Here is a 15188-nt window from a genome sequence, read left to right on the forward strand (position 1 = left end):
CTAAAGGCATTCAAAAGTCAAATATGCAGGAGTAACGCTCTCCAGCTGCCACAATGACTTGACCTGTGCTTCAGAAGGTTTTCTCATGGCCGGAGGTGAGACTAAGGGGATGTGAGGGATTTATCTGGACACATGCTCCCTGGCTGCTTCCCATACCATGTTAGGCCCCTCATTTATTCTAATGATGCTAGGATTGCTAGCCTCCCCCCCTCCCTGCATCCCCGCCTTGTACCGCCCCGCCCACCCCCCCCCCACCCCCCCCAGCCACTCCCCAACCATCTGGGAACTGCATCCTTTAGAATATCAAAATCCACCTCCTCTGAGGATACATTTCATCTGGGAAAGGAACCAAGTCTGGTGAGCACGGAGGCCGAGACGAGCTGGGTAGCCCCTCTGGAGGGGAGCAGTCCTGACTATATAAGGTCTTCTCGGATTGTGTATGGCTTGGTTCTGGAAGCGATTCCTCAAGGGAAGTGGCAGAACGTTTTCAGCAAGGACTTCGTCAGGGAACATGCGCCTCGAAAGGCCAACATAAATCCTGGGGGCGGGGGGCGGGGGAGGGGGGGTGTTTTTGGTTTTGAAGCTCTTTTTTCCTCGTAGTTGCTAGAGTTCTCCCTCTGGATGGTCCCTACGTTCCATAGGTCTGGCTGTTCCTGAGACTATTTAAAAGCTTTCCTGATTTGACAGAGCATGGCGTTTAGAGTGGGTTTTTTTCCTGAGCTGCTCAAAAATAACAGGGGTGCTGTGAAAAGTCAATGGCCACCAGTTGCCCAGTGGGTTTGGCATAAGCCAACTGCGAGGCAGGAAGTCACCGGAGACAGTACTGAGTGGGGGTGGATTTTTTTGGTCTGGGTCCCTTCCCCCACCCTCACCCCACCACACCCCCCACCCCGTCCTCACTTTTAAGATGAAGCAAGTAAGCAATTCTGGAGCCTAAGAAGGTGAAGACAAATGGATAAAGGAGACATTTCTCTCCGCTCCCATTGGTGTGAAGCATCGCTTGCCCCTCGAAGGGCTTGTCTGAATGGCACCATAAAAGAGAAGAGGAAGATGGAAGGGCACCTTAGGGTGACCGTTGGCACACACCTCAACTCAGGTGGCTAGAGCGATCACTGCCCCTAAGCTTTGCCTCATGTTCCGGCCCTGTGATCCCTGAGGGGAGCTCTAAAAACGGCCACTGGGCATCAGCTGATGGACCACAGGAACCTTAGTTAACTGACAGTTGACCCAACCCTCTCTTAGGAAACCAAAGCCTAGACATGACCTGTCAAGGTCGCAGGCTAGTCAGTGGCAGGGCCAGGAGGAGTGTTCCTTTCAGCCGTCACCGCCACAAACAGAGGTCCTCGCCAACTGCAGACAGTGAAGGAAGGAAATGATCTTAGGTGCCGCCTGTGAGCGGATCGGCGAAGGGGCCGCTGTGACTCAAGATTGCCTTGCGAAGGGCATCATCAAACCTCCCAGGAAAGGTAACGGAGGGAGGAGGAGAAGGGAAAGAGGAGTACAGATAAATTTATTAGTTAAATACTGATTTTACAGCCATTTCACCTTAAGACAATGTTAACGGGTTAGGGAAAGAATATGAGGGTGGCCTTCAGGAAAGAAAGCAATGTAAATGATGATTAGAGCAGAATCTTGGTTTAGAGATATTCTCTGCTACAGCCTGTAGGATTTGGGCGGGGCGGGGGAGGCCTGGGTGTCCGGGGGTAGGACGCAGTAAGGCCACAGTCTGCGGCAGCTCTGTGGATAAGGAGGACACGGAGGGAGGAGTCTGTGAGCTCCGGCATCACAGGCAGAAACAGCAACGTGGAGCTAAGAAAAAGGCCGATTCCAGTCCAGCACCGGGGAGCCCTCAAGGCCCAATTCAGTGTCTTCTCGTAGCAGTTGTCATCTTGCTTTTCATGAGTTTTGTTGTGTTTGCTTTGAATTTATGTTGCAAAATCGCTAGCTTTTCACCTCTTGGACAAGGGATTTCTGATGCCAGGAGGGCACGCTGCACCCCTTGGGTGGACTCGCTGCCTGGCCCAGGGGCCCAGCTCCGCAGAGCAGAAGTGGTGTCAGCAAGATCCGAGTGCAAGCGAGTCAGAATCCATGGAACACCCTGCTCCCCATCCAGTGCCGGCCCAGCCCCGGGGCGTCCAGAAAGCCTCTCCAGAGGGATCTCAAGTCTTAGGTGAGTGTCGGTCATACTCGCTTTAGCAGCAGAACCTTTTTTGTTCTCACTCAGAACTCCCTGTGCATGATGGGGTGGAGGAAGGATTTTGGGGGGCAGACTTTGGGGGCTGCTGTTCGGCTAAACTGCTAAGCTCTTGTTTTGCTGAGGGAGAGACACGGCCAAGCCAGAGGCAGGCTGAATCGCATGGGGCAGTGGAAGGGATTTTTCTTTTCAGAGGCCTTGTGGTGAAGAGAAGGAGCGAAGGGATGACGCTGTGAGCCGGGAAAGGAACGTGGGGGAGGCACCATCGCCAAGTTGAGATTTTGCGAAGCCATACTGCATGGTGGGTGAGGCAGCCTCTCCTCCGTCTCCCCACGGAGCACCCCGTAACACGGGCGATGCTCAGCGTTCCTGGAGTCAGGATTCAGTCCTGAGGGGAGCGGGGGCGGGGGGGGGGGGGGTGCTGAGCCTGAAGGGGAGTGTTGGGCATGGGCAGGAGCTGCCTGGAGGGGCCTGTCACAGTGAAAGGCACATGGATGCCCTGGCTCAGGCTGGAGCAGGGTCGCAGCACCTGCCCCTCTCCCCACCCTCAGATCCTGGTGCCAGGAACACCAGGGGAAAACCACCGTCTTAGGCCACAGTGATGGAAGGGTAGAGAAGGACAGCTCATCTCTGTCAGGGTGGAGTGGGGCAGAAAACGAGAAAGAAGTCTCCAGCTCCACGGGAGGGACCTGAGTGTGCTCCTCGCAAAGGGTGGGTGCGTCCAGATCGGAGTCTGGGCTCATCCCAGCCCCTCATCTTGAAGAGGCATCTGATGAAATCCTACACCCACTCCCCTCACCAAATCATCGACTTCAAGTTTCTTCCCAGTTGTTCCGGAGTCATTCCCAGACAGAGCAGGCTGGCCGCTGGGAGCCGTCCTCGCCTCCGCGGCTCTCTAAGTCCCAAGTCTGTGCAGGAATCTGAGGAGGGAGGGAGGTGGCATTATGCAGTGATTATGTCCCCGTGACTGTCAGCCAAGGCCAGGCTGTTCCAAGGGTCCTGCTTGGAGCTGGCCTGCGGTGACTGGCTGACAGAAGCTGCGTAGCCTTGTGGGGAGAGCTTCAGGGACGAGAGGACCGGGTGGATGGAGGGCCCGTGGCCAGACATGGCGCTGACCGAGAACGTCTGCAAAGCAAAGAGGGCAACATGAGGTCGGCGGGGTCACTCCTGAGGGCTCAGGAGGGGGAGCCCCGTTAGGTGGTGTTCCCAGGCTGGCTCCCACACCTAGGAGAGGGACCAGAGGAGCGGCCAACGGACAAGGGCAGGACCCGGGACCCAGCATTTCCATTTCCTCCAGGGTGTGCTGTGGGTGCAGAGGGTCTGTGTGATTCATCAGCTGCCACGGAGCACCATGACCAGTAGGTTGCGACTACTCTGGTTTCTCTGAAGCTCTGATAGTTACCTGAGACCTTCACTACAATCCCATCACCATCAGCGCCCCACTTTCAAGCAGTAGCCGTCTTCCCATCTGGAAGGGGCTCCTGGCTCTGCTGGTTCCACAGAGCCAGCTGCTCTTCACCCGATAGCAAAGAGCTGGTTAGACATGGCCTCCCGCAAGTATTGGCAGGGAAGAGGTCAGAGTTAATGGGAGACTGCGACCAGGAACATCACGATCCCAAATGAAGGGAGCCACAGAGGGAAGGGGGTTCAGGAGCAGGGATGCCATCATTTCCAAAAGAAGAGAATGAGGGGACTGTTGGTCTATCCTCTGGGCACACGAGAAAGATGGCCCTGCACCTGGCCCTCGTGAAAATGACATCCTGCTTGTGACCTCCTCACCACCCCCAACCCACCCACCCACTGGGCCCTCTACACTTCCACGCCTCTGCCCATGCCAGGAGGGTCCCCCTCCTTCCCTTCCTCCTCCTAACATCTACGCATCCTTCAAGGCCAAGGTCAAACCACCCCTCCCTTAGGAGACAGAGGAGCTGCCCAACATTTGTTTCTCACAGGTGTGTCCAGATCACTGTGGCTTGATCGGATGTGCCGGCAGCCCCCAGCCTCGAGTGGGGCCCTGAGGGCAATGGGCAGCGGACAAGTCCCTCAGTCATGTGCTCCAGACCGCAGTGCCGGCCTGGCCACGGGGTACTCTGGAACCTACTTCCTCAGGGGCAGTCCTGTTCCCCGCTCAGGGGCGCACCTGGGACATGGAGCTGCTGTGGCCGTAGTGGGACCCCAGCCCAGGCTCTGTCTTGATGGGGCGCATCTCTTCGCTGCTGCTGGTGGTCACGGTGCTGGAGTTGCTGGAAACGCTGCTGGTGGGAGGGAGGCTCTCGCTGCCCGAGGGACCTGGAACAAGGCAGAGTCAGGACACCCGAGAAGAGCAGAGGCAAGGACAAAGGGGTGGCCGTCCTTTGAGACAGCCAGGGTAGATCCATGCTAATGGCTTCTTTATATTTTCTGGGGCAAAAAGCAGGAGTCCTTCATGGGTGGAGGGCATCGGTTCCCCAAGTGAGATTTTCAAGAGAACTTTTTTTTTTTGAAATGACAGGGGCATCATCCTTTATCCCAAACCCCTTGAGGCCACAGGTGTTTCAGGACTCAAAACTTTTATTTTTAATTTTTAAAAGGGCATATACTGTACATTAGAGGACAACTCCAGTGAGGTCTGGGACAATACCCACATTGAAATGCGTGAATAAGTTCTACAGCAAAACATGGGAATATTCACAAGTGTGGCAAATAAAAGATGATACATAGCCCGTGTCTGTTCAGATTGGGTTTTGCTGCCAAATCTAGCCCCCTGGACTTTGAATTTCAGATAGGGGATTGTCCATCTGAACCAAAAACCTGCTCTCTGGGGTGGGGTGGGGTTACTTATGAACAGTGTGGACCACAGGGGAGAGACACTGAAAGGTCTAATGCAGTGGTTCTCAACCTTCCTAACAGTTCCTCATGTTGTGGTGACCCCCAATTTTATTGTTACAAATTGAACATAATTAAAGCATAGTGATTAATCACAAAAACAACATGTAATTATATATGTGTTTTCCGATGGTCTTAGGCGACCCCTCTGAAAGGGTCGTTCGACCCCCAAAGGGCGTTTCCCAGTGAGATCTTTCCTTTGGTAGCAGCACTGAGGAGGAAGGGCTCTGGGAGGGAACAGAAGTAGTCCTCAGCCTTCATCTAGGAAATTGAGAAGGCAGGGTGGTACCTTAAACAGCATTTGGACCCTGACGTGTAAAAACGTGGGTCTAACTATCCATCCACAGCTGTGTGATTCTGGTTAAGCCACTGCCCTCTCTGGGCCTCAGCTTCTTGTTTATAAAATGGACATAATAAGTGGGGTCTCATGGGGGGTCTTTAAAGCTCAACAAGAGAATATTTGTGAAGAAACTTTCTAAAGTACAAAGTACTACGTGATGTTCATTATACACTGGCTTACAAACCAGTCTGTTGTGACCATGACTAGATCCCAAAGATGGGGGGACCCGGGATGGTTCCCTTTTCCTTCAGGCCCTCGACCAGTCCAGCTGGCCCACTGCGGCCTTTGCGACTGGCAATGATCAGGCCACAACTTGGCCCGAGCCTGCTTCCAAAGCTCCAATATGTCCCGTGGTGATGTCCCTCTTCTGTGGGATTCCTCACTGTGTCCTGAAAAGCTAGGGATGGATGATGCCAACGTTACACCTTGACTCCCTGGGCCAGCTCCCCTTACCAAGAACAGATTCCCACACACTCCACCGACGTCAGACTTATTCATGTAATTACATGCAGCTCTTTCCCTCACCTGCTGGTGTCTTAGCTTTATTAAGGTTCTTGGGCTTCCGTTTTCTGGTTTGAATCCCCTCTTTCCGCATCGCAAGAGGCCTGGGAACCTGAGATGACAAGTCGATAGATATGGTTTTCCATTTGTGCATGATCAGCTACAATATTTCAATACACACACTATGGGAAGACAACATCTAAGCAATTCCTCTGTAAACCGTGGCGCTGAGACTAAGGAAATCAGCCCCTGGAACTTCTGCCAAGAAAGAAATCAATTCTGTTCTTTTAAAAAATGTATTGAGCACCTTTATGACATCCTGGGTATTAACTAGTCCCTGAAGAAACAGACACTGAAGGGCACAGATACTTCCCTCCAGAGGTTCACGTTTAGTGGGAAGGACAGACAACTAGAAAATAACCAGACTCATTGGTGATGGGGGAGAACTCTGTCCTGGGTTGGGGTGGAGAGGGAATGGCGCATGAGCTCATCAAGGAAGGCTTCCCGGAAGAGGGGACGTCTGAGTTGCAGGAGACTGTGGAGGAGATGGGGGCAGGTATTTCGGGCAGCAGGCACAGTGTGTGCCAACGCCTTTCATTCATCAGCCACATCAGGGCTCTGTGAGAGTGAAAAGGCGGTGCTCTTCTCAGTGACGATGCCAAGAAAATGGGCATAAACTGGGACAGACCCCGGGAGTGAGGATGTAAAGACACGCTGCCTACAGCAGCGCTTCACTGCACTGAATCTGACCATAGCCAACAGCGGTGTTTCCATGGGAGCAGCAAGAGATTATGCTGGAGAGACGGACCTGTGGCCAGGTGCTGAGATAAACTGTGCGCGGACAATACGTTTATCGCATCTGACTCCTCATAAACGTGCAGTGACTGTCAGCTGTCACTCACAGAGGCCCAAACCAGTGCCTGGGGAGCAAGCCTGCATCATTCTAATGTTTTTCAACGCTGTGCCTTCCCCACATCTGGTTTCTTTTAGGCCCGGCCCACAACAGCACAGTCCCTGGTCTACGCTGGTCTCCCATATGGGATTAATAAAGGCCACACCTGCAAACACTGAAAGAAAAGCAATCGCCACTTCAGAGATGTCAACACCGAGCGGTTAAGAGAAGTGCACTAGCGTCCATGAACTTGAACTTGCCTTCTAGTCAACTGAGGGTCAGATGAGATAGCACTCCCAACTTTGGGGGAAAGTGTACTCAGGCCCTGGCAAAGCCCATCCCAACTTCAGAGGAATCTTGCCCTCTTCTTTATCCCTACCCACCTTAGTACTTACTTTTTAAAATTGTGGTAAAATACACATAACAGCCCTGACCAGTTTTCTCAGTGGTTAGAGAGCATCAGTTCGAAAACTGAAGGGTCACAGGTTCCATTCCTGGTCAAGGGCATGTGCCTCAGTCGTGGGTTTGACCCTGGCCCCCTGGTTGGGGCACGTGCAGAAGGCAACCAGTCAATGTGTCTCTTTCACAACGATGTTTCTCTCTTTCTCTCTCTCTCTCTCTCTCTCTCTCTCTCTCTCTCTCTCTCTCTTTCTCCCTTCTACTCTCTCTAGAAATCAATGGAAAAAATATCCTCAAGTGAGGATTAAAAAAACAACAAATACACATAACATAAAATTTACCATCTTAACCATTTTTTAAACATATTTTTGTATTGATTTCAGAGAGGAAGGGAAAGGGAGAGAGAGATAAAAACATCAATGATGAGAGAGAATCATTGATTGGCTGCCTCCTGCAGGCCCCAGCTCACAACCCGGGCATGTGCCCTAACCGGGAATTGAACCGTGAACTCCTAGTTCATAGGTTGGTGCTCAACCACTGAGCCACGCTGGTTGGACACCATCTTAACCATTTTTAAGTATACAATTCAGTGGTGTTAATAAGCACAGTCACAATGTTGTGCAGCCATCACCACCATCATCTCCAGAACTCTTTTCATCTTGCAAAACTGAAACTCTGTCCCCATTAAATAACTCCCCAATTCCCCTCTGCCCCGGACCCTGGCAACCACCATTCTACTTTCTGCCCCTGAATTTGACCACTCTTGGTACCTCGTGTAAGTAGAATTGTATAGTGTTTGACCTTCTGTGACTGACTTATTTCACTCAGCATAATGACTTCAAGGTTCATCCATGTTGTAGCATGTGTCAGAATTTTCTTTTAAAGGCTGAATAATATTCTATTGTATGTATATACCACATTTTGTTTATCCATCCGCCCATCAATGGACATATGGGTTGCTTCCACCTTTGGGCTATTGTGAATAATGCTACCATGAACATGAGTGTACAAATATCTGTTCAAGACCCGGTTTTCCATTCTTTTTGGAATTGAAAAGTCCCAGAGATGGGACTGCTGGGTCATGTGGTAATTCTAATTTTAATTTTTTAATACTGCATAATATTCCTCTATAACCCTCCCCCACTCTCCATTGGAGAACAACTGTTTCTTTAACCATTTTCCTCCTGGAGCGTTTTCTCCATTTTTACTATTACAGTGATTCAACAAACATCCTTATATACATTCATTGAAGAATACACAAGTGTATTATTTTATGAATGTTCTTAGCGATATTTTAGCCACTTTTTTGCTCATTAAGATGAAAGCATGCATGAGATTGAGTTCATAACTCCCCTCCCAGACCACTACCATCAATCCTGTCCCCATGAGGCAATTGGAGAAATAGACTGTTCCTTACTGTGTTCCAATACAAACACTGCAGCAATAAATATTTCAAACATCATGAATTGATTCTTTTATTGTTTTATAGGCTAGTTTCTCAAACTTGTATGCACTTATGCATATCTATACATCTATGTATGTATGTACTCATCCATCCTTCCATCTGTGTGTATGTCTAATGTACCCTCACCTCCATAGTATAGGGTCATACTATGTATATATTTCTTTGCAATATGTTTTTTCATTACTCCAGGTCAAGACACATTCCTTTTTAAATGTCTGTGCAACAGTATACGTTATAGGATGTGCCATAATTTACTCAACCGTTTCTTTATGAGGCTTGAAGATTGTTTCTATTTTTTGCCAATACAAACACTGCAGCAATAAATACTTCAAACATCATGTATTGATTCTTTTATTGTTTTATAGGCTAGTTTCTCAAAAGTAGAGCTGCTACATCAAAAGGTATGTGTGTTTTTAACTTAGTAAGTACTGCCAGGTTAATTTCCTGAAAGAATATTTGTAATAATTTACATACAAATCAGCAATATACAGTACGAGAGTATTTGTTTTCCCAAATCCACAGCACAGGTATATTATCACGCATTTTAATTTTTGCCAAACACACGGGCAACACAGGGAACCTCAAGGTTGTGTTAATTGACATTTCCCTGATTTTTAGTGAGGCCCAGCCTCTCTGCATGTGTTCGGTGGCTAACCTGAGCGGCTTCTGTGAATTATATGTTTATTTCTTTTGCCCATTTGGGGAAATGGGGGAAGATGGATTGTTATTTTCTTATTATTCTGTAAGATATCTTTTTTTGTTTGTTTTGCCTGTGTTGTTTTAGTTTAACTTATATTTGAACAACTAAGAGATGCACCAACTAAATGTCACAAAGGGGGTACACAGTGAAAAAACAGGTCCCTCCAGCTCTCCTGTTACTTCTCCTAGAGCAACCCATGCTACATGCTACCAGTTTCTTATGTATTCTTCCAGGTGTTCTCGGTGTAAATAAACAGCGACATATAAATTACGTTCTTTCTCTTTCTTCATAAAAATGGTGCCATACTGTGTACAATATTCTACACTGACTTTTTAATGGAGATTGTTGCAAATCAGAACATGAAGAGCTTTGTAAAACTCCCTGTATTCTGGAAATATGAACCCTTTTGCTGATACGTGTATTGGTTTTTACTTTCCTGAGGTATCTTTTTTCTGTACACTAATATTAAATGTTCTAGAATCAAATATACCTGACTTTTATCTTACGGCTTAAGAGTTCTGAAAACTTGTCTAACAAGTTCTCCTCTCACCCATAAGGTTATACACATATTATCTCCTACATTTTTTTCTAGTATTTTTATTGTCTCTATTTAAATATATTTTACATTTCATATCTTTAATTCACCCAAGCTTATTTTTGGTTTTGGTAGGAGGTAGAGGTCAAGCTTTGCTTGTGTTTTTCAGATTTCATCTACAATTATTCTTAAGCTATCTTTTATCCATTGAATTGCTACCTTCGTTTTTTCATACTAACCATATATAGAGACTACTCTGAGTCTCCTCATCTGTAAATGGGAATTAGACTTATATAATGTTAAAGATGAAGTGAGTGGCAATGTTTCTGCTATGGTATAAAATTCTGTATATCCCCAAAATTCATGTTAGAAACTCATCCCCGAAGGTGATGGTGTCAGGAGCTGGGGTCTTTGGGAGTTGATTAGGTCATGCGGGTGGAGCCCTCATGAATGGGATTAATAGTCCATAAAAGAGACTCCAGAGAGCTCTCTCATGCCCTGCATGTGAGGAAAAGTCTGTGACCTCCACTATGCTGGTACCCTTGATCTCCAACTCCCAGCCTCCACACTGAGATAAATAAATTTCTATTTAGAAGTCACCCGGTATACGGTATTCTGTTGGAACAGCCTGATGGACTAATGTAGTCTATATGGTTCCTTCCATATCTAAATACCTCTGTTAAGAAGGAACAAATAAATTATAGTGTGAAGGGAGAAAGACGAGTGAGGACTGAGTGATGGGTATGAGAGAGCAAAAATGCTGGTCTAGGTGGTGGTCCTGCAAGGGGGGTGGGACTACTTACGCCGTGGAGCTTCATGTACAGGCCGCAGGCGTTGCACACGGGCTCGCCCTCCGCGTTGCGGCGCCACAGCGTGGTGGTGGTGGTCTGGCAGTTGGCACAGGAGAGGCCCACTCGGCGGGAAGCGGACTGCAATACAGGAGACAAACCCTTCAAGTCCAAGTAAAAGGCAGGCACTGCTGCTTCTGCCTCACAGGGAGGGAGTGCGCGCAGCAGGGCAGGGCCTCCCCTATGTGGGTAGCGGGAGCAGGTGATCATAATCCTGTGTGAGCATCTCAAGCCAGCCAGAGCGCCAGGGCCCCCCTTCACCCGGCCGCTCCTGGGGTGGTGAGGTGGGGAAATTTATGCCCTGGGAGAAGAGTGAATGCTAGTCCGGACTGTGGCTTAGTGACGTTATTAGTCATTCATCGTTAGATGGAAAGTCTAATGAGCACTGGGCACTGGAGGCAGAAAAGCAGAATTAATATGGTTTTCAAGTGGTGGGTGAGGATTTATCGTATCCAAGTGTCATCAGAGACTGGATGGGCTGTGGGACCTCAAGAAAGGGAAACATCAGGGTTGTTCTCCTCTGTTCTTCCCTCCCTAATATACATGAAAGCCAGTATGTATTGGTCAAAATCAAATTATAGTAAGAAAAGCCCACAGAACAAAGAACCAAAAACTCAATTCCAAACTTTTCCTCAGCCACAGGTCAAGTACACACTGTTTAACCTCCCTGGGATTTGGGTTGATCAATTGAAAAACGGGTAAGTAACAAAGGAATAAAGGAAGAGTTGACCTTCCTCATGGAGCTGATAGGAGCACAGGAGACGTACAAGAGAGCGCTGGACTGGGAACCAGGAAGTCTGGACTCACTCATATGTGACCCCAGGCAAGCCACTAGCTTTTGTGAGCCTCACTTTTCACTTCTGCATAACTAAGGGCTTGAATTAGATGTTCTTATGAAGACTAATAAATAGAAACCTCATTTAAATTGAAGTTGGGAGGGGCTGTCAGGGGAGTCTCATGTGTTACACTCATAATTACTCCAAACAAGAGACATATTTCCCATCTCCAACAGAAAGAAGTTTTTCGACTCTACTACTCCAGCAGGTAGAAGGAGGGTCTTCTCCTCCCGCCACAAGACTTACAGCTCAGCCAATGAAAAGCCACAATACTTCTAACTCCCAGGTTCCTCCAATGGACTCTTTGTTTACAACAGCTCCTCCTTCCTCTAAGAAAGAATGTTCCCCGCCTTTGTCATCTGGACTTGGCATGGTTCACCAGTGGACCACATGCCCCGAATTACAAATCCTCGTTGTTGCAGAATAAACCCATTTTGCCAGAGAAATTATCTGGCTCTTTGCTCAAGGTCAAGTCTGGAAAACCTTGTGGCTCAAGCTAACTTAACTCTAAAGGTGTGAGAAATTACTATGTAGCCTCCACCCACTGCCCCAACCCCTCAAACCATACCTTCTTCTAAAGATGACTTGAAATCCAAAATTCAAAACCAGGAAAGGTCCCACCAAGGTAGGAGCCAGGGGCTGAGAAGAGCGAAATGTGCCCCACCCCCACCCCAGGCCGTTGGACTTCTGTGGTCTGGGTACTTGCTTACCAGCCGGCGCTGGGGCTTGATGAGAGGCCGGTTGATGCCGTTCATCTTGTGGTAAAGGCCACAGGCGTTGCATAGGTAGTGCCCTGTCCCATCCCGCCTCCAGAGTGGGGTAGACATGGCCCCACAGTTGACACACTCTCTGCCTTCCGAGAAGTCATCAAACATATCTACTGGGTGGGAAAGAACACAGAGGATTAATTATTTGTTTATTCATATTAACCTCACGTCAGAAAATCTAGAGACCAAAGAAATAATGCCCTTTCCTTGCAAGGAGTGCAGGATGGATAGCTTTGGGGCCTCACTTTGACCTTAACCCCTGGGGATCTATCTGCTCCAAGGGCTGTCATGGGAAGTGGACATGTTTACTCTCGGACATCCCAGACACAGCAGGGCTCTCCCCAGTCAGGAGACAGGAAGAAAGTCTGGCAGCAACCACCAGCAGCCTGATTTTAGTCCCTCATCTCTCCTTCTGAGCCTGTAACCCTGAGGTTTTTAACACTCAGATCCACTCTGACCTTCTGTCTCTCTCTTTTCTTTTCCTTTCAAAATTAAGATTCCTTTGAATAAAAATTTTAAATATTTACTTCAGGAAAATAAGAAAACACTGAAATGTGTAAAGAAATATAAATTACATATAATCCTATAACTCGAAGATCACCAGTGTCATTAGCATTTTGTTCTATTATATCCTTTGGAATACTTTATATATATTGACATACATTTTTGCCTGGTTGAGGTCAAGTTATATAATTTTGAGCTTGTTTTTTTCGCTTAATGTCAAAGCCTTTCCCACATTAGAAAATCTTCATAAGCTCATTTTGAGTGCAGTGTAAGATCCCATCATATAAATGTGCCATCCTTTAATTACCATCATTGACCTTTACTTAATCATTACCCAGTTTTTTAAAAAATATATTTTATTGATTTTTTACAGAGAGGAAGGGAGAGGGATAGAGAGTTAGAAACATCGATGAGAGAGAAACATCAATCAGCTGCCTCCTGCACACCTCCTACTGGGGATGTGCCCGAAACCCAGGTACATGCCCTTGACCGGAATCCAACCTGGGACCTTTCAGTCCGCAGGCCAACGCTCTATCCACTGAGCCAAACCAGTTTCGGCAATCACCCAGTTTTTCACTTTTATTTGGTAAACATGGCTCATTTTGTACACAAATGTTAGCATTTCTGGTTATTTCTTAGGATACTCCCCTAGAAGTAGAATTAATGAACCAAAAGGGACTACATTTTCTGAAAGTTCTTGAAATTTTAAACTGCCCTGCCCTACCCCCCCAAAAAAGGCTGTAATTCATTTCCTCATTTCAATATGCCTGTATGATATTCTGAATCACAACTTCACATATTTTCTTGCTTATTGATACATAAAATAAAGGTACATGTGATAGCAATGGTGATAGAGTTGATCACACGTCTATGGGAAAGTTGCCGTCATTTGTCACTCCCCTGCCCTCCCCCAGCCCCATTACCTTTATCTTCCACGCCTATAGAATTTTACAATTGGTAAATGCCACTCATGTCCAGTTCAGTTGCCCTAGTGAAATCGGCTGGGCCACTTTCGTTATCCCCTATGATCTATATCAGGGGTCCTCAAACTTTTTAAACAGGGGGCCAGTTCACTGTCCCTCAGACCGTTGGAGGGCCGGACTATAGTTTAAAAAAAAAACTATGAACAAATTCCTATGCACACTGCACATATCTTATTTTTAAGTAAAAAAACAAAACGGGAACAAATACAATATTTGTATTTGCATGTGGCCCGCAGGCCGTAGTTTGAGGACCCCTGATCTATATAAAGCCTGGCTTGGAACTTGCAGAAGTCTCTCTGACTCCACAAACATGGCTTTTTATTTTGAAAGATGTTTATTCTATCTTTTCCGAATGTTCTCTGTCCCTAAATATAGCTACTCTGGTGTCCAGATTGTCCTTGTCCTACTACCAGAGGCAAGAGTGGATTCTTCTCTAGTAAGGGGGGCGATATTTGAAGGGGGAGTTTCTTTTAATATATTTTTATTGATTTCAGAGAGGAAGGGAGAGGGAGAGAGAGATAGAAACATCAATGATGAGAGAGAATCATTGATCAGCTGCCTCCTGCACGCCCCCCACTGGGGATCGAGCCTGCAGCCCGAGCACGTTCCCCTGAGTGGAATCGAATCTGGGACCCTCCAGTCCACAGGCCAACGCTCTAACCACTGAGCCAAACCAGCGAGGGCTGGAGGGGAGGGTTTTTAAGAGCTCTCTCTCCATCAGGACCCAGCCCTGGGGTGTCAGGCTGCACATTCTGCTACTTCTGTGACCCCACGATACCTGCTCTAAGGAAACCGTGGGCTGAAGAAGAGGATGGCCCGCCCCCTCAACTCTGGGTACACAAACAGTCATTCGCACCTGCAAACAAGTAGCTGTATGTCTACACCGAGTCAACAGTGTGCAGGTGTGAGGGGCTGTTTGCTCAGGCCAGGGAGCTGAGCACACACTGGTCACAAGAGAGGCTATTTTTGTACCTGGGTCACACTGGGAACCCTGCAGCAAGGTCACCTGCCTGCACAGCCGCACATGAAAAGGAGACTCCGCTCCACAGCTTGCTTCCCCAAGCCTGGGGGAGGCGTGGAGTGAGGAGCAACCTGCCACCACCCTCACTACCATCAAGGCCACCTCCACCTTCACTTCCAGGCGGGCTTGTACCTGCCCTTGCCTGGGGTTGGTAGCGCTGCTCCCTCAGCCCAAGACTTCCCTGAGGGAACTGGAAAGGCCAGGAGAGTTCACAGAAGGGCCTTAGACTACTACCCAGGGGCCCTTGCAATGTCATCATTTTGTTGAGTGTTTGTAATAAACACTAGATGGCACTACAGCCTCAAAATTGAAACAAGACACTGGCTTCTGGTATAAAA

The 15188-nt window shown here is 48.0% G+C and overlaps 1 protein-coding gene across 4 annotated transcripts in view; it reads right to left on the bottom strand.

Moving 5' to 3' along the window:
* Window positions 1-1491: 1491 nt before the first annotated feature.
* GATA4 (GATA binding protein 4) overlaps window positions 1492-15188 on the bottom strand; it is an 84902-nt gene continuing 71205 nt past the window's right edge. For 3 of the 4 annotated variants that reach the window (XM_070415490.1, XM_070415491.1, XM_070415489.1), the window contains exons 3-7: window positions 12286-12452; window positions 10695-10820; window positions 5925-6012; window positions 4335-4483; window positions 3023-3319 (exon numbers count right to left, since the gene is read on the bottom strand). In XM_070415490.1, coding sequence (XP_070271591.1) covers window positions 3137-3319; window positions 4335-4483; window positions 5925-6012; window positions 10695-10820; window positions 12286-12452 — 713 coding nt within the window. In that variant the 3' untranslated portion in view covers window positions 3023-3136. Of the gene's footprint in view, window positions 3320-4334; window positions 4484-5924; window positions 6013-10694; window positions 10821-12285; window positions 12453-15188 lie in introns of all 4 variants that reach the window. The other variant, XM_070415493.1, reaches the window with a different exon arrangement.

The sequence above is a fragment of the Myotis yumanensis genome, unplaced genomic scaffold, assembly GCF_028538775.1.
Source record: "Myotis yumanensis isolate MYYU_CA2020_CCGP unplaced genomic scaffold, mMyoYum1.0.hap1 SCAF_5, whole genome shotgun sequence".
NCBI classification, from domain to species: domain Eukaryota; kingdom Metazoa; phylum Chordata; class Mammalia; order Chiroptera; family Vespertilionidae; genus Myotis; species Myotis yumanensis.